The 19,234-nt window shown below is 35.7% G+C and overlaps 1 protein-coding gene across 11 annotated transcripts in view; it reads right to left on the reverse strand.

Annotated features, from left to right (window-relative positions):
* The window catches only part of ATVPS33 (Sec1/munc18-like (SM) proteins superfamily), a 352,047-nt gene that overhangs the window by 280,809 nt on the left and 52,004 nt on the right, over positions 1 to 19,234 (reverse strand). For all 11 annotated transcript variants that reach the window (XM_089798599.1, XM_089798593.1, XM_089798598.1 and 8 more), the window contains exons 7-9: positions 15,600 to 15,707; positions 15,426 to 15,470; positions 7,023 to 7,079 (exon numbers count right to left, since the gene is read on the reverse strand). In XM_089798599.1, the coding sequence (XP_089654725.1) occupies positions 7,023 to 7,079; positions 15,426 to 15,470; positions 15,600 to 15,707 (210 nt within the window). The remainder of the gene's footprint in view (positions 1 to 7,022; positions 7,080 to 15,425; positions 15,471 to 15,599; positions 15,708 to 19,234) is intronic.

The following is a 19,234-nucleotide window of genomic DNA, read 5'->3' on the forward strand; positions in this document are numbered from 1 at the left end:
ATCGGGGTACTATCAGATACGAGTCCGAGAGGAGGATATGCATAAGACAGCTTTCAGATGCCACTACGGACACTATGAGTTTTTGATGATGCCATTTGGGCTCACTAACACACCAACTAATTTTCAGTCATGCATGAACCACATCTTCAAAAAGAAAATGCGAAAGAGTGTTGGTTTTCTTTGATGACATATTGATCTTTAGCAAGGTTTTCTTTGATGACATATTGATCTTTAGCAAGACTTGGGAGGAATATTTGCAGCAGCTAGATGAGATCCTTAGCCTCATGGAAGAACACCCTTTATTCGCAATGGAGTCTAAGTGCGAATTTGGATTAACTAAGATTCTCTATCTGGGTCACGTGATTGGTGCAGAGGGAGTTAAGGTACATCAGAAAAAGATAAAGGCAATCCTTGATTGGCCACCATCGAGAGATGTATCTGAGTTGTGGGGCTTCCTTGGCCTTTGTTCTTATTACAGGCGATTCGCCAAGGGTTTTTCCCAGGTAGCAGCCCCCCTTACCAATCTGACACAGAAAGGGGTATTTAGATGGAAAGAGGATTCAAAGGCAATCTTTGATAGACTGAAACAGGTGATGGGCACGTGCCCAGTTCTGGCACTTCTTGATTTTTCTAAACCCTTTGTTTTGGAGTGTGATTCTTCAGGGAGCGGAATCAGGGTAGTTTTGATGCAGGACCGTCATCCCATAGCTTTCGAGAGCAGGAAACTCAGGGGCAGCGAGCTATTATATTCTACATATGATAAAGAGATGCTGGCCATAATGCACGCCTTAGCCAAGTTTAGACAATACTTGGTGGGAAGTAAATTTACAGTGAAGACTGATCATAACAGTTTACGTTACTTCCTGGAACAAAAGGAGCTGAACAAAAGACAACAGAAATGGGTCAGCAAGGTCCAAGCATACGAATTTGACATTGAATATGTCAAAGGAAAAAATAATATAATTGCTAATGCACTTTCCCAAAGACCCCCAGTGATAGTGTTGTACCATTTCTGAGATTTCAGCAAATTGGAGGTCCCAACTATCAATTGAGTATTCTATAAATACTCACGCATGTCAGATTATGGATGGTATACTTCAGGATGATCGGTACAAGATAATGAATGACATCATATATTATAAGTATAGAATCTACCGAGTACCAGAATCTAAACTCAAATTGAAAATTATGCACACCATACATGATGCACCATCAGCAGGCCACCCCGGGTTTTTTAAACCTACAAGCAGATTAGAGAACGGTTCTCATGGAAGGGGTTGAAAGACGATGTATTGCAGCATGTTAGAGACTGCCAGACTTGTCAACAGAACAAGTCAGAACAAGGCTTTCCAGCAAGTTTACTTCAGCCTCTACCTATTCCAGCTCAAAGATGGGAGAGTATATCCATGGATTTTATTACAGGTTTGCTGAGGGTCCAGGGCAGGGATTGCATTTTTGTGGTGGTAGACAGATTGAATAAGTTTGCGCACTTCTTTGCTATTGCATCGGACTGGTCAGCCTCTCAAGTGGCAGAGTTGTTCTTCCGAGAGGTTTTTCATCTTCATGGATTACCCAGGACTATCGTGAGTGACAGAGATCGCGAGTTTCTCGGTACCTTTTGGCAGGAGGTTTTTAGATTGGCAGGTACCGAGTTGACACCCAGCATCAGTTATCACCTACATATAGATGGTCAGACCAAAATAGTAAATAAATGGGTGGAAGGGTATTTGAGGAACTACATTGCAGGTCAGCAAAGAGCATGGATCAAATGGTTGTATTTGGGGGAGTATTGCTACAACTCCACATATCATATGTCCATTCGGATGACTCCTTTCCGCGCTCTTTATGGCTATGAACCCCTCTCTTTCACTAATTTGGCCTTCCAAGATAGTAGGGCACCCTTAGCCAAAGATTGGATTTTGGAACAAGATATCCTCAGAGCCCTTAGGGATGATATTCAGCATGCGCAAAACCAACCAAAGTTATATGCAAATCAGCATCGTATTGAGCGGAGCTTTGAGATTGATGACATGGTTTATCTTCGTCTACAGCCATATAGACAAAGCTCCCTGAATAAAAGTGGGTCAAAAAAGCTTAAACCCAGATTTTACAGACCCTATTGCATCACCAGGAGAGTTGGTGAGGTTGCTTATGAGTTGGATTCACCTAGTGAAAGTCAAATCCACAATGTATTTCACGTCTCATACCTCAAGAAGGCAATTGGTCAGCAAATTGTTCCTTCAGAGGGTTTGCCTCCACTTGATGAGGAGGGTAAGCTTGTTTTGGAGCCAATAGAAGTGATTGAGACCAAGGAAAGGAAGCTGTGAAAAAAGTCCGTCAGAGAATATCTAATCCGCTGGAAAGATTTGTCGTACGAAGACACCACTTGGGAAGGTGAATCTATTTTGCAGCATCCACCATTGAGATTGCTTGAGGGCAAGCAATCCCAAGAAGGGAGGACTGTCATGTCCCCTCCCCCACACTAGTTCTATGGCACCGGGTTAATCTATCTCCACATCCGAATAGATTAACGACATCACCAATCAGGATGCCTGCCAGTCACAAGCGAGTTTTATCTTAAGTTTTCAGTTAATGTATTGAAAGTGCTTTAATAAAGTTACTTTCATTTAGTTTATAAGGTGACTTAAGTGACTATAGGACGAAATTGGAGTTTAATCCCACATCTCTTATCCCAACATTTTTCCCTCACTTCAAGGTTATAAATAAGAGACTCAATCTTGGGATTTGGATACAAGAATTTATGAACCGAATATATTGAAAGTTCTGGTTGCTTTAATGTGACTGGTTTTTCCAAAAGACGACAAATCTTTTGGGAATGAGTGAAGCTAGAGGAAAACCTAGTGTTCACACTATCTATGATAGCTAAGTTGGGGATGATATGCAGAAATCTGGAACTCCACGGCAATAGCAGGTACAAACAGTAGTTCAGAATTAAATCCAGCATTTACCAAATAGTGTCGACATTAAAAACTAACAGCTGAGAAGGGGTCGATAGTTTTCCATAGGGGATAGAGAGAGAAAGAGGAATACTCTTTGCCATAGGAAGAGGATAGCCATCAGTAAAGATGGCAACGCAGTGGTACTTGTGGTAACTCATGGAGACATTGACCAGCCGCACAGGACTGCACACATTATCGGACAGCTCATTCTGCTATTTCCAGGCCACAGGAAGGTTAGAGTGCAAGTTCGACTGGGCATTGAAGGTGAAAGCGGCTTCATTTTCAGCACACAGGTCTGTGAACTCCTTGCCTACCTTCGAAATTCATGGTGTTGCATATTGTTTGGTTTACAAAATAAACAGGAACACGTTATTAATACCAATCTGAATGTGTTGTTACTCATATTTCTTAACATTTGAGATGGTTTTATGAGACACCAGGCATATTAAGAGATGACTGTATTTTGGTTTCTTTATTGTATACATAACTATGTTGCATGATTACATTGACGTATTCCATTACTTTGAATTCTGCAAACATTAAACTAAAGATAGGGGATTGTGATGACCTATTTGATTTAAGATTATTAGGGATGAACAACTACAAGGGGTTATTTAATATACAGCAATTTAGTGCATGTCAATTGTCTGGTAAAATACCTTGGAAAGAAATCACATTTTTTTAATAATATCCAAGGAGGAATATTACACAACTTCTATTTTTACAAGTGCAAAATTTACAGAGTTTCAATAATTTATTTGTAGTTTGATTTTTTTTCAGTTGAACTGTTCAAAATTCATTCTTCGAATTTTTTCCAAGTCTCTAATTTATTTTCAATTTTGAGAATACTTGTTGCAGGGTTTTCTTTCGAAATGCTATCAAATCAACAGTTTGTAAATCAAGCTGCAAGGGAACCCTAATTTGACACCATCTCCTCTTTGGAAATATGGGACATTGACAGAAATATCATAATGGTATCACTTAGTCTTTATGTTGAGTGTGGCACTAGGAAATAACAAGAGAAATTCTATTGAGTTGTTATGCTTCACTTGATGTGTGTTACCCACCATTAAACATTAATAATTATTAAAGTATTACAACTTACAACCACTTCCTAGATGAAAATAATGTAATGACCCTTACTATAAAGGCCACTGAAACCCTCAAACTGGACTTAGGAATTTTGTCAAACAGTTGGCATGTAACCGAATAAGGCTGCAATATTACTAATTGTTGTACAACAAAACCTCAATATATGATGCCAATAATGTATGAACAACAATTCCAGATTATAACACTACCAATCTAAGAGATAGATGACAATATGAAACTCAAATATGAAGTCCAATGCAATTCTGATTTTATGACAGCAAATAGAACTGATTACAATGAGAGACAACTATGCACTTCTAATACATCAAGCTCTTGACAATGCAATGTTATGACATGAACAATAACCCAGTTCAGATTTGGAATGCAAAGGACGAAACTTTTACAACAGTTATTAATGACTGGAAATAACTATTTATGCAATGACAGTGCTGACTGTTCTAATCCATAACATGCAATATTTTGGCAATCAAAACTTCAGTTTGTGCACCTGAAATAGCTCCAATTTTGCCGGATATGAATGCTGAATTAATGCCACACGAAGACCTCACAATCTGCCCCAAACCGACTCACAAAATTGCTGCTGCTGCCCAACTAACAGGGCCGTACAGGTACGGCCTGGTACGGCTGCTAGATAAAAATATTGCAGCGTTCTTTGTCACTCCAAAAGCAATAAATCTGGGCGCCTAGGGTTGCTGAATAACCCCCTAAAATATGAAATTCATCCGTCAAGCCAATTAGGAGTTATGAGCAAAAACGTGGGTCCAAACCCTCGACTGGCAGTCTGAAAATAATGCACAACTGTGTCTTCAAACCCTGTTAATCAATCCACAAATGCTAGGGCACAACTGAAACCCTTATTCCAACCAAAGTAAACCCTTATAACTGAATCTCAATGAAGTCCAAATGAGATGGCTGAATTACCAACTCCTCAAATGCAACAATTCAGGTGATATTTCACACCCTCAAAGTCGCCAATCCAAGGGAGTGATTCGTTCCCAAAGATCAAATAATAATTTGCAGACCCAAGAGACTACAAATTTGCTCCACAATGGAAGAAGTAGAAAAAATCTCAAATCCAAGCATGTCCAAATGAGAGGCCCAGCCCTCTATTTATTCACTTTTCTAAGAAGTTGCTAGAACTTCTAGAAACATCCTTTATAAAAATCTCATTATAATGCACTTTTTATAATAAAGTAATTTTATAAAATAAAAAGTGCAACTCAACTTAAAATTATAACATGTAGGCCCCAATAACACATAATAATAAAATATAACCTCTTAACACTTCTTCAAGAGCAAGATATGACCATCTGATCCGCAGAATTGACTCTCTCTCCACACCATTTGCCTACGAGAGTCTAGAATAGGCAAATCCATGATCAATGCCATGTCGAACTAAAGAGGGGACATTACAAATAATACCACAAATGTATTGTTCCCTTTTTAGTATGACCATGATAGTGGATGGATTCAGCCTATTACTAGGTCCTTGTAGGCTAACACTGGTGATTAGAGGACCCTATTGAGGGTTATGGCTGCATTTGGTGGGACTTACTATTTGGAGTAAGTCAACGGATGGTTCTAATGAGCTCAGAGGAGTTAGAGTAGTTGAATGATGCTCTCAGTTTTTATTTTTGACTCTTGATTTGGGTTCCAAGAATCTTGGAGGGAGCATCTATTATTAGTAAGTCACCCCATCAAGTTCATTCATTGTCTTTCTTAATTAGGATATGTTGTCTAATTTAGATTTTGATGCTTGTTCAGTTGTTTTCACAAGACGGGTGAATTATGATTCTTATTTAATTAAATATGCTAAGGTTGTCATTTTTGTTTGTATTGCATATTGGTCACCTTAGAGGCATCGCTCATTGGAACCGGGTTTAAAAGTTGTAAATCTAGGGCACAGTTTACAATGATCTTGTGTGTTTGAATATCATGATATTGATGAAAAGGTCATTTTTTGGAGCCAATGGGAGTTAATAAATTACATTATTCAAATATGTGCCTCAATATAAAGCAAAGCGTATTTAAGTGAAAAGGGTCTTCATGAAGCTAAATGTTGGAATGATAAGGAAGGTTTGTTTTATTATTATTAAAGCAATGGCTTGTTGCAAATGAAATCATTCTTGGATATCTTTTGTTTGCATTTTGTAATGAATTTGGAGTTTGAGGGATTGAGCTGAAGAAATTGTGAATTTCTTTCAGACTTTGCTAGCACTTTGAATTGGTTTTCAATTGCCAATGAATTGTTCCATCTATTGCTACCGTTTGGATTAATTTTGCTGAATCGAATCATACTGGAGAAGCATGTTTTTACTGCTATATTACTGGTTTTTAGACGACTGAAAGCTCTGAAAATCTCAAAGGTGTTAGCATGGATTTCCAAAAGGGTTGCATTTTCAAGGCCCATGTTGCTGCTGGAAGGGCCATCATTAGCATTGGAGGAGACCAACATTGCATTCTTCTATATCAGGTTCATTGGATTTCAATAAACAAGTGTGTTCATTGTATATATTTGCAATACCTTTGCATAAGTTGCATGATTAAATATAGAAGAGAGAATTTGAAATTTCAATTTCTATGCATTGTTCTGTATTTCATATTTTGAAAAAGCAGAAAGACATTGGAAAAACACAAAAATTCTATTTTTCAACATAGTTTGAGTGAGAGCCAGCAAGGCTCATTACACACAAAGGAATAAACAAATGAAAATAATTTTAGATTGTCTCATTTTATGCTTTTTCAAAAAATACCTACAAATTTGTACAAAGAATTCAACTGAAAAAGGCAACAGCCTACGGCACAATGGTAAGTTGTGAGCCTTTCATCTAGGAAGTCTTGGGTTCGAGATGACTACTCTCGGCTTCTGCCTATTACCCATCAAAATTTTAAAAACTAAAAAAATTGAATTCAACTGAAAAGAAAAAAAAGTTCTAAAAATAATCATACCTCATCTAGAAGTCCTTCATAAGTCAATTGAGAACACATGGGAGTAACCATGTCCACCTGTAAAAGAAAACCATAGAATTCAAATCTCTCACTATGCACTGCATAAATATTGCCTTTATGGATCAATTAAAAGTTGTTTGTTCAAAGAAAACCACAACATTAATAGAAGCAAATCAAAATGACTTAACAAGTGACTCTTAATTAGAAATAATGACAACCTTCTATGAATTCAATCTGAATCAACTAATATGATCAAAGTCAAACCAAACTCATATAACAAATTGATAGTATGAGATAACACAAATAAAGAAATTAAACAAGAAAGTTCGATTCACTATGTTGCCAGTTTTGGTATAAGCTTCGGTTGAACTTTTGTGGTTAGTCAACTTTATTTTCTTTAGTTTGGTATGGCTGGGTGAGTGAGTGAGAGAGTGAGAGAGAGAGAGAGAGAGAGAGAGCTTTAAAATATATAATAAGAAATAGATATACATATTATTAAAAAAAATTGACCAGTGAACACTTTTGATTGGAGCTATAAAACAAAGAGATTGCACTGGTGGACTCCATCCCCAAGAGCTATTAATGGCTGAGGCATTAACACCTCCCCAATTTTCTCACTAGCCTTACTATATCCTTACCTCTCCATGGACATGTTTATTGCTCTTACCACCTTATCTCTCCATTGGATCGTTTTCTCCTTTTCCCTCCTCTTATCTCTCCTCGTCATTGCCTTTTCCTTGTCACTCCTCAACCACTTATCTGTCCTAACCACCCATATCTCTCCACTACCACAGACCCCCCTTTGTTCCTCTTATATTCCCCCATCCCTCTCTCCATCGATTTCCCCATATATTCATTCTTATGTATCCCACCAGCCTTCTGAATCACCAATGGTATGAGCCACCAACTCAGCCTTGTCTACATAACGGCCACATAAAATGTGCAACCTTTTATTCCTCCTTCAGCGAGCCTACACCCATCGACCAGCAAGTGATTCGAGCTTTAGAGGGCATATCAATACGACTTGCAATGTTGCCATTGCAATGTGGAGTCAACACTAATATTAAAATATTTTGTTTATATATATATATATATATATATATATATAACAATAAACCAAGAGATGCATTTTATTTTTTATATAAGTTAATACAAGAAACAAGAAATCTAAAAATATCAATTTGTTAACATAAATAAAATATATATTGAGGCAAAATACTGTTACAAAGTTGCAGCTATCAGAGGTTACAATAAGACATCGGTGGCTAAATTTGAAGGTTTGATGAACAGAGACTGCTATGCAAACAAAGATTACAAAGATGCAAAATTTCCATACAGATATCTGATCCGCCCATGGTACATAGCAACAAGTAAGAGCTAAAGAACCAAAGAAGAACCATACTTTGACCAGTATCCATTCTGTTTGCTGCTGGATTCCCATGTAGAGGCCTACATATAGCTATAATTCAAGTATACTGTCTGTTTTGTATGTCCTCCAATTGAATGAATAGTACAATCTAGAGTATAAAGTGTGCAAACCATGAAAGATTGATTCAAGCAGTAAGTATAGGATCCAAATTCAGCTTGATGTATTGCTCAGAATTCATGTCCAAAAGTGTTTGTGCCTAGACAAAACCCTCTTGTTGACATTCATGATTGGTGAGAAGATAAACAACAGATCTTGATTGTAATTGGAATAAAAACAATTATGAGACAAAAAATGACAGCTTAACAGCAATTAGTTGGTCCTAAACAGCTGTTTTCTACAAAGAAAAGTAATATTCTTCCGAGGTTTGCTCAAGTTCATCCTCACTCCAGGTATGTCTCACAAACTAGGTACAAATCCTAGTTGTAACCAATAAGGAGCATTCCCAGGACCCAACCCAGTACAGTTCAGTATCAACAGGGATGAGTGTTTGTGCAAGATTGCAGCTGCCGTAATTGTCAAAAGCTTCGGGCTGAGCATTAGCAGGTTCACCTAATAATTTCATGCAATATTGCTAAATATATTCACCAACTGGCAAAACACAGACGCCTCCATAAACTTGTCCATTACACCAGCAATTATAGACTTGGTAGTTTGTTCCAGTCACAGGTCACTACACAGGTTTGTCTCAAATTCTCAATACTCTAATTCCCTTTGCTGAAATTGAATGCCAATGGTGATCGCAGGAGATTTACTTAAGTCGCCACCCTATGATGTCCATGATAATGATTTCTACATTACAAGCTAGCAGTCTTCTTGATACAATGAAATATAATTTTGTTTGATTCTTTGTATGCATATTCCAACTGCCGGCACTCCCAAATTTGGATGCTGAAGTTTGAAACTGCAAATTTGTCTCTTGAGAGACTTCAGGAGTTTGTGAAGGAAAGTAGGGTGAGGAGAACCCATCAAAATTCCAAAGATGCCTTATTCATAGAGCTACAGCTGAAGCAGTTATTGAAAGTCAAATCCTCCCTGCCTGATTGCTTCAGCGAGCTCTCCTTTTACACTACCTTAGTAGAGCCATTACCCCCATAATATTTTGAATTCAAATGGATCCTTAGGAGGGAACATTACTAATATGGCTCCAATTACTATTTTACTTTTATATTTTAAATAATATCAATTAATTCAATTTCCTTTGTCCACTGAAAGAGACATTACATTGCCATTTCCCTATCATATTTAGGTGGTGATGGTAGTTCTTCAATATTATTAAGTAATTTCATTTTGAAAGCATGAAAATATCATGCATTTGAAACCTTTGCTGGCACAAAATAACATATACACAGGAAAAAGAAGGTTGTGCATTCTTTAAGAAAGCCCATTGCACGAGGTTACATCATGCCAATAGGAAAAAAAGTTATGACCAAAGCTTTGTGCAGCCTTCCACACCCATAAAAAAAAAATTTTAAATGCAGGCTGCATGCTAAAAAACAAAAAAACTCCACAAAATGCTGAAGAATGACGCACAATACCCTCAAATGAGTAGATCCTCAGAAATGCACTCAAAAATGCACTCCATGCAGCCTGACATAGAGACGATGAAAAAATAACCAGCAGTCTTCCACAAAAAAATAAACTTAGATGCTGAAAGTAACCTGCAATTTTCAAAAAATGGAACAAGAAAAATAGGGATAACTTTAGTGGTGAATATTCGCCAAATAGAAAATCTCTCATCAGGGACCAGAATTTGGTGAAAAAATTTGCATTTTCGGGGTGGCCATGTCACCCGCTCTTTATAAAAATTGGGTCCCACGCTTAGACCAATCGTAAATAATGAAACATAATTATTATATTTTGGTGGTGACTTCGCCAATGGAATTTAATCTTTCCACATGGTAAGTCAAATATTTTCACCTACAATTTCCAAGTCTTGTCTTATTTGATGGACACATTCGCCAATATGTGGTAGATCTTTAAGTTCGATTATATGTTAAGTACATATACCTGACACATGTCTCTATTCCAGAAACTTTCCAAGTAAGTTTTGATCCTTTTAATCTTTGGCCCGAAATAGATTTGAATGTGGATAAGTGTCATCTATAGACTTTCTCCAAAACTTATTGTCCTTCAACATTTTGGCCCAAAATAGGCTTTATACCATTGATTTAGGATCATCTAACGGTTATTAAAAATTGCTATTGTGTTTTAGATGATATAAAATTATGGTTTCTAGGTTTTTGTACTTTTGGTCACAAATTTCTTCAATACTTATAGATTCGCCAAGGTTTTACAGAATTTTCATATGACAACAACTAAATTGCCAATAAAATTTATTTTTTTCCTGATTTGAAAAAAAAATCGTCAATAGAAATTAATTTTTTCCCCATAAAATTATGTTCTAAATGAGTTGTCCTTTATCATCCAACACTAGTAACTCAACACATGGAGCAACTTCTTGTCCAAGAACCTTCTTTAATCTGAACACATGGAAGGCATTGTGGATTCTACTATTCTCATGTAATTTTAACTCATAAGCAACTACATTGATCTTTTTTAAAACCTCATATGTTATGTAGAATCAAGGTTTAAGCTTCTCTGCGGCATTCATTTTTATTGAGGACCATTTATATCGTTGTAACCTCAAGAATGCTAAATTGCCAACCTCAATAGATCTCTTTCTACATTTTTTATCGACATACATTTTTTGCTAATTTTGAGCATGTTGTAGATTTTCGTTGAGGGATTTCCTAATGTCTATGTTTTGTCACATATAGTCTTGTTCTCTAGGTACATTATTCTAGAGATTAACCAAGCTCCCAAAAGAGGTTGCCTCGTACCCATATAGGGCTCTAAAGGGACTCATCCCAATTGACATGTGGTGAGTAGTATTATAGCAATATTCTCCTAGGTGCAGCCATTTGATACAGGTAGTCTGTTGGCCAGTCACATTATTTATGAAGTATACTTTTACCCATTTATTTACGATTTCTATCTGCCCATCAGGTTGTGGGTGAAAACTTGTGCTACGAGTTATGTTTGTTCCAGCTAACTGAAAGAGTTCTTGCCAAGATTGACTCCGGAATTTTCTATCTTTGTCACTAATAATGTTTTTGGCCAACCCATGGAGACAAAAAACTTCTCTAAAGGATAGTTTTGTAATTTGGGGGGCCTTGTATTCTATGGAGACAGCAAAGAAATGTGCATACTTGGTTAGATTATCCACTATCACATGACTACTATCTTTCCCATTCACTTTAAGTAAGCCAGCTATAAAGTCCATTGAGATGCTTTCCCATTTATGATTGGGAACAAGCAAGGATTGTAATAACCCAACGGGTCTAGTCTGTTCCATTTTATTTCAATGACATATCATACACTCTTGTACATACTTGAGAATATCTTTCTTCAGTCCCTTCCCTGAATACTTCTCCCTAATCTGCTTATATGTCTTCTAATGTCCCCAATGGCCAACTATAGGGTTATCGTGATATTCCTTCATAATCTTGTTCTTTATTTTGGATTGTGAAGCAAAAAATACCCTTCCTTTGTCTAGAATGCTATAATCCCATACCCTGAATTCTTCATTAGGTATCTTCCCTTCCAAGATCTCATTTTCTTGAGGGTTCTTGGCAAATTCTATAATAATATCAATTTTCCAATCCCCTAAAATACTTGTGCTGGTATTAAGGCAAGGATGCCTAGAGAGTGCATCGACAATGCCATATGTTTGATCTCTTTGGCATACTCTATATCAAAATCATATGTTTGAGTTTGCCTCACCCACATTTTTGTATAACATTAAGATCCATTTGATCTCCTTATTAATAGAAGAGTGTTTTTCCACCTCTGTCAGCCTACAACTCTCAAAGGCTATGGGTTGTTTCTTTTAAATGAGCACTACACCAAACCCTTGATGAAAGTATTGTCATTGATGTCAAAAGGTTTCATGAGAATGACATAAACTACAAGTGAGAACATTATCAATGTCAAAGGTTTACGAAGATAAAAGCATTATTAAAGAAGAACAATCAAATGATAATAAGATGAGAATATGAAATGGCAATAATGATGGTGCATGAGAAGCTTTATTTGTTGATTAAAAAGAGCAGTTACAGTAATAAGAATAACAAATAAGTTATAACAATCAGTTTATAAGACTCGACAAAGGAAACCAATTAATATGTTTTCAGTCACCATCTCTGTGATACATATGCAGAGACACTACAGTGATTATGATCTCGAAGGCATCTTTCATTATATTAAAAGCATATGCGAGAGGTGTTTAAGCTACAGCGAGAAGACCATATCATTGACAAAGAGCAATAGATGTTTATTTAAAACAATAGTAGATTGAAGAAAGTGTGTCTATTGTCAAAGAATGATGGTGTGCTACACTGTGATTAGTTTGAGAACAGCAAGGACAGTATACTACATGTATAAAAGACAAAGAGGAGGACAATACCTACCTTCAAGGGAAAGGAGAAAAATTAAGCATACAAATACCATGATCAAAAATTATGATAAAGACTGCAAACCATATTCAAATGATGTCCAAGTAATGAAGTTTGCACTCATCAAAACTAATAAAATGAACTTCATGAGGTAAGTCATGCCAAGTCATCATGAGTCAAGACAATAACCTATTTAAGACTTGCGCCGAAGAGAGAACGAATCACATCGATAAGTCACAGGTATCTAAATGAGTTAATAATCAACCCTCTATTAGTTAATAATGAAAAATATAACTCAAACCTCTATAAGAAACAATGGCGCATACATAATCAACAATATATGAATAAACAATGGAATGATCTTAAGCCACGATGATAAACAAGTATCTTTTAATACAATTAAGTGCTAAGAGATACATTATAAATCAAGGCAGAACTCATCAATTTATTCCTTATTAAATGGAAGAGGCGATACCAGTTCAAAAACATATATACAACAATTTGTGGAAGTAAATTCATATTCTGAAATCATGCCAGAAATCTCAGTTTATGTTGGTCAACTGCCATAGGAAGAATAGATTAAAGAGATGAAATAGTTTATAGCAGAGATGTCTATTGAATGTGTTTATCGAATATAGAAGTCCACAGCCACAAGTATACAAGGAGCACGATGTCATGGTGCATCACATAAATCCATAGTAATAAATAAACATTAATGCAGTAAACCATATTCTAATCCATGATAAATCCTACTTAATCCTTAGGGAAGAGACTCAAATCAGATTGCTTAAGTCTCTGGTGAGAACAACTCTCAGCTAACCAACCATCTCTTTAGAAAAACTTCCCTAAGGCCTCTAGGATCACCTATAATTGGCTTATCCCTCAATACTGATCTTGGAAGAAGCTTCTTATCTCTCATATATGCATATGTTAAACGCTACAGTATATATTGTCACTAAAAGATTATCAAAATCTCATCTCTAGATTCCAGTTTGGCATCACAACATTCACTAGAATGTTCTCAAGAATATCTTGAATCTCTGGATTACCTTTAGGAACCTCATCATTCATCACAAATGCCCTCTACCAAGCTGAGCTTGAATAAGGTCTTTGTTTCAATAATCAACAAATGTAATATTACCTCTTCTTTAACAAATTACTTCTGACTGATTTCTCTGTCATTTGGTGTTAGTTCTATTTGTAGGAAGACTTGATGAAGATGACGCCACTCTAATATGGTTTTTACTGGTATATTCAATGGAATACCACTGTCTGTATCCAGAATGGTCATGTATCTATTTACTCTTGTGGGGAGTCAGAGGAAGTGGAATTACATATGTATGTGTATCTATATATATGTTTCTTTTCTGTTGATTGCAACCTGTATATTTATGCTGGTTAGACCTGACGATGCAGAGCATATATTCCTGGGATTAAATTTTCTTCCTCCTATAGCGCTTGCTGGTTACCATCTCTCTTCCTTGTCACGGGCTTTATTTCATCTTGTAGCGTGTGTTGGTTCCGGTGCCTCTTCCTTCCTTATCACAGTTTTAATTAATTGTATCTGTTATGCTGATTACTAATATTGCTGACCGATGTCGTCCTTGTAGGATTCGACCAATCCAATATTATGCCCCGTGGGGAGGAGCACTGAAAGTCGTGACTCTTGTTTATTGGGTCAACCGCTAACCCAGTCAATTGGGATTGTTTCATATACTATGTATAATTAATTATACTTCAGAAAATATGTATTTTAATATTTATATTATGGTTGTATAATATATACTTAGTATTAAGGCAAGAGTCTATAACACAATGGTAAATAGTGAGCCTCTTATTTCGAAGGTCTTGGGTTCGAGTCTACTCGAGATTAATAAATAATAATAATTAATCACAACACATAATAATAATTAATCTTGGCTTTGGCCTCTTAGCGATCAAATATATATATATATATATATACACATAGTATTAATATGAATATTATAATGTTAATAACATAATATGATAATGTCTAAAATTATATACTATGGTATTATTATATAATAGAATTTCACTATAATGTCTAATTTTTATGTAGGGATTACTTATTAAATACCGATTAATGAAAATGTGTGAAATGTTAAACATTTGTATTGCAATTGAAATTGGCATTACACTTACAAATACATCAATATATGATTTTACCATCATCTAATCAAGGGTCATCACAGCAGCTTACAAAGAATAGTAACCCAATTTTAGATAACTTTTCATTTGGACAGTTCATGGACTAGACTCTATTTTGTTTGCTCCCTATATTTCTATGGTATGGAAATGCCTTTAAATTTCAAACGCAAGTAGTTTTAATCTCTAGTTTGCTGATTTTTTCCTTGAAGGTTTTTGCTGCTATGTATGTAACTATGACAATATAGACAATATTAGTTATGAAGTTTCTAAACTAAACTACAAAGGATATAAGGATTCATATGCACAAGAATCGGGATGAGAACAGTTGGATCAAAGAATTAAAAATCTTACATGACGATCTAGTAAAATAAGTGTATCGATCTCTGGAATCCCTGCCTGAGCATTGCAAATGAAAACCATTAGCATATCATATCACAAAACCATTGTAGTACTTTTCACTTCATATTATTCTACTATGCAAAACAAAACAAAATGAGCTTAAGCTAATTCATAGTGTTCCCTCACATTGGATGACACAACAGGTTGTTCCAGTTGCATACGGCTTAGTATATCTGCAACAGTTGTGGCTGCTTTACCCTTCACTCTTACATTTGGTATGACACCAAAAGCAGACTGCAACATAGAAACAGACTATTAGAGAACTCGACATAGCCGTAATAAATAACACTACAAAATTCAACATGACGCTTTCTCACAAACCGTGTTTGCATACTTTCATAATGTATCATGCTAATCCCAGATTTATCAGATAAAACTTCAAATAACAAGAACCTTTTCATTTAGGAAACAAGAAATTGAAAGATAAATTTTACTAGGTAATTAGTTATTTATATCTGCTCTGATAAGATGTTTGTTGAGGAATGGTTTTAATCTCTTTACATTAAGGCACCTAAGAATACTTCTATCATAAGAGTGTGAAAGGTAGTTAATATGAAATTGCTAAAGATTCAAATATAATACAATGTATTAAAAAATAAAGATAATGTCTACCCCAATAGCACATGTATATTTGTACTATCTGTATGGCCATATTCCAAGGGACATAATCCATATAGCGCTCTCATTATTTAGACAATAACAAATCCTCACTTTTGTATGCTTGACCCTTGTTTTGTGACAATCAAAGGGTGCTATAGCTTGCCAAGAACCCAGTCTTCCATGAGCATACAACTTCATTGTCATTCTATACGACTTGTAGACGATGGATCAATGATGTTGCAGTATGTTCCTACTAAGGCTCAGAATGCAGACATTCTTACCAAGTCCTCAAGTCGAAAAAACTGTCATATGTGAGTGTTATATTTAGTTTATAATGGTCATTTATGTTGAATTTCATGTATATCAGATTTATCTAATGCTTCAGGCAGAAACTTCTCAACTTTTATATTCCTTTTGAATATAGTTGTATAACTATGCTTATTAATATTATTGCTCTGCACTTGTTTGACAGTTTAAGCAGGCTGTGGAGAATATGTGCTCGTATTCGATGATCTGAATGTAGATAGTATTCCCTTTATAAAGGGTGACGAGGAGTCTCGACCCGATGGGGTGACTCCAGTGTGGAGTCACGTCCTGTCGGTTCGTGACTCCTACATCACTTCTCCTTATGTTGAAGTTTAAACAAAACGTGATTAACTAGACGATTGACCATGCAATCTGTTCAACAGTAATTTGTTTAAAACAATCGATCAAGTCAGCCAATTTATTATGCAATTTAAATTATTTATATAAGTTATCAATGATATATATATTATGCATAATCATAATATATATATATATATATATATATATATTTGCAATATCTTTTATCGGACTTGACTATAAAACTTTAACAATTTATGTTATTATGATAGTATTTAGGAATATTTTTTTGTTCTTTAGTTATGATTTCTGCTTTTCTTAGTTATCGATCTTGTCCTTTACGAATAGATTATTGCAATATCCTATTTAAGGATACTTTCACTCCTTAATTGATTACCTAACATCTTAGCAATTATTCTCTATGTTCATTATTTAAAGTGGGTCCCCCTCCTACGATAATGAAAAGCTAAGAAAAATGTAGCACTTGGTATGGATTACAAAAAGCTTGAGATGCAACTTATTAGGACCTTTCCAAGCTTCAAATGATTCTGCCCTAAAATGCTTTAGATGTAAAAATCAAATCACTCTTATGCAATAGTAAAATTCTTAGTTACCAATTTGGATTTGGGTTCGTACGTTCGGGCAAAAAAAAATCCCATTTGGGTTTGTGGGTGGGTTCATGAGTGTGTGTGTGTGTAACGCGCATAATTGCAAAACTTAGTCATTTTGTAGTATGAATTTTTGTTGTTTGATTGTTGATCAATGCCAAATGTCACAGATAAACATTAAATACCCACTCATTAGTCTATGTTCATGATTGTAAAGAAAATCATATTAAATTACTAAATTGTAAAATGAAATTTCAAAACATTGTGTAGTTCATCAAATAATAAAGTTTGAAACATAATGATAAATGGCAAGTGTTTAATAGTTTATCAATGACCATTGTATCAAATGCCCTTCAAGTGTCAAATGGGTCATCAAACAATGAGGAATCGATGGCTGTATTCCTGGCTGCAGCTATATCTAGATCCTCATCATTGGAACAAACAATCTCTACAACCTTCTCTTAAAACTTGCAAAATGGGCACACCAAAATAAGAGAGCAAATGAGAGGGTACCTAAGTGAAATATTTATTACTAGACTCCTTTTAGGGTTACAAAATATAATATTTTTAATAAACCATTATTTTAAGTTGTTTCATTTCAGTTTTTGTACCCTACTATTGTGGGTCCTCCTAGGTTCGCTCGCATTCATGCCAGCAAGGACCCAGACGGACCCACAGTTAAAACCTGGACCTGCAGCGAACCCAGACCCAAATCTGGGCTACAAGGTGCGAATCCGGTAATAAAGGTAAAATTCCTTGCATTCTCATGAGCAGCGAACAGAATCATTTGCACGACAACTAAGCTTTCTTACATAGAAACTAGATTTTCTTGCTCAACAACTGCTGCAACAAATATGTCTTGCACAACATCTGTAACTTGCACAACAATTTAGATCCCATGCGCTGCCACTAAAAAGGTCTTGATTGGCCACCTTGTGTAACAACAGTAATCACTTTCCTACTAACTATGAACTCTTGCATAGCAAAGCAAATTTTTTGTGCAATGCAAAAGCTCTCAGGTAAGAGCTATGAACTCTTGCACTACAACTATGAACTCCTGTGCAATAACTATTAACTCTTGCACGACACCAAATATAAGAGCCCTTATTTTTTCACTGAGTAATTGGTAGAACATTGGTCAGTTATTTCTTGAGTACAAGTTTTGAATTATCAGTAAAGCATCATATGAATTAGTCTTCAGTATACCTTACACCCTTATTATTTATATGATGCTCCTTACAAATGGAGTCAATGTTTATAAGAATTCAACCAGAAAGAATGATATGCCTCAACAATGGAACAAGGGATTTTCACAAGCAGTCAGAAACACATAAAAGTGAATAAATAAAATCTACAAAAGGATTGGCCAACAGACATAAGGAACTAAAGCCAGCCCCAGGCATTATAAGATCTTGAATGACACCTAGAAGAGCCGAAAGTACAATACTAAAGTGTTTAATCCATTTAACCTATGATTAGAAACAAAAACATGTATGTTCATATGTCAAAGAAAGGTGGTTGAATGTGGAATTTCCAAAAGGTAACATCAACAAGTCTTGAGTCATTCTAGGTGGAATGGTGTTGGAGAAGCCTCCCTCTTTATTTTTTGTCTCCAACTTCCTATAAGATTTCTCCCAGCTATATAATCTTTCCTACTCTGCTCTTTTTAGGCTCCAATGTTTCCTTTGTTGAGCAGCTAGTTTATGTGTTTGATCCAAATCTACGAACCCTGGTTGTATTTTATCATTTGGTCAACAGATAAGGATAGAATTCAACATGAAGAAAGGTGGCTAGCCTACACAAGAAGATGCCAAGATTAACTTCAAAGGTTAAAGTAGAGCTGCCAACAAAAACATTGTCATGACATGACCATCAACCATGCCTTATAAGCCATATTTTCCAAAGTGAGTCAAGTGGCTAAAGGAACTCAGGTTCCTTCCATTGACATAA

Source organism: Cupressus sempervirens, chromosome 8 (genome assembly GCF_028749045.1).
Source record: "Cupressus sempervirens isolate cs-2001-9-10 chromosome 8, ASM2874904v1, whole genome shotgun sequence".
In the NCBI taxonomy this organism is placed as follows: domain Eukaryota; kingdom Viridiplantae; phylum Streptophyta; class Pinopsida; order Cupressales; family Cupressaceae; genus Cupressus; species Cupressus sempervirens.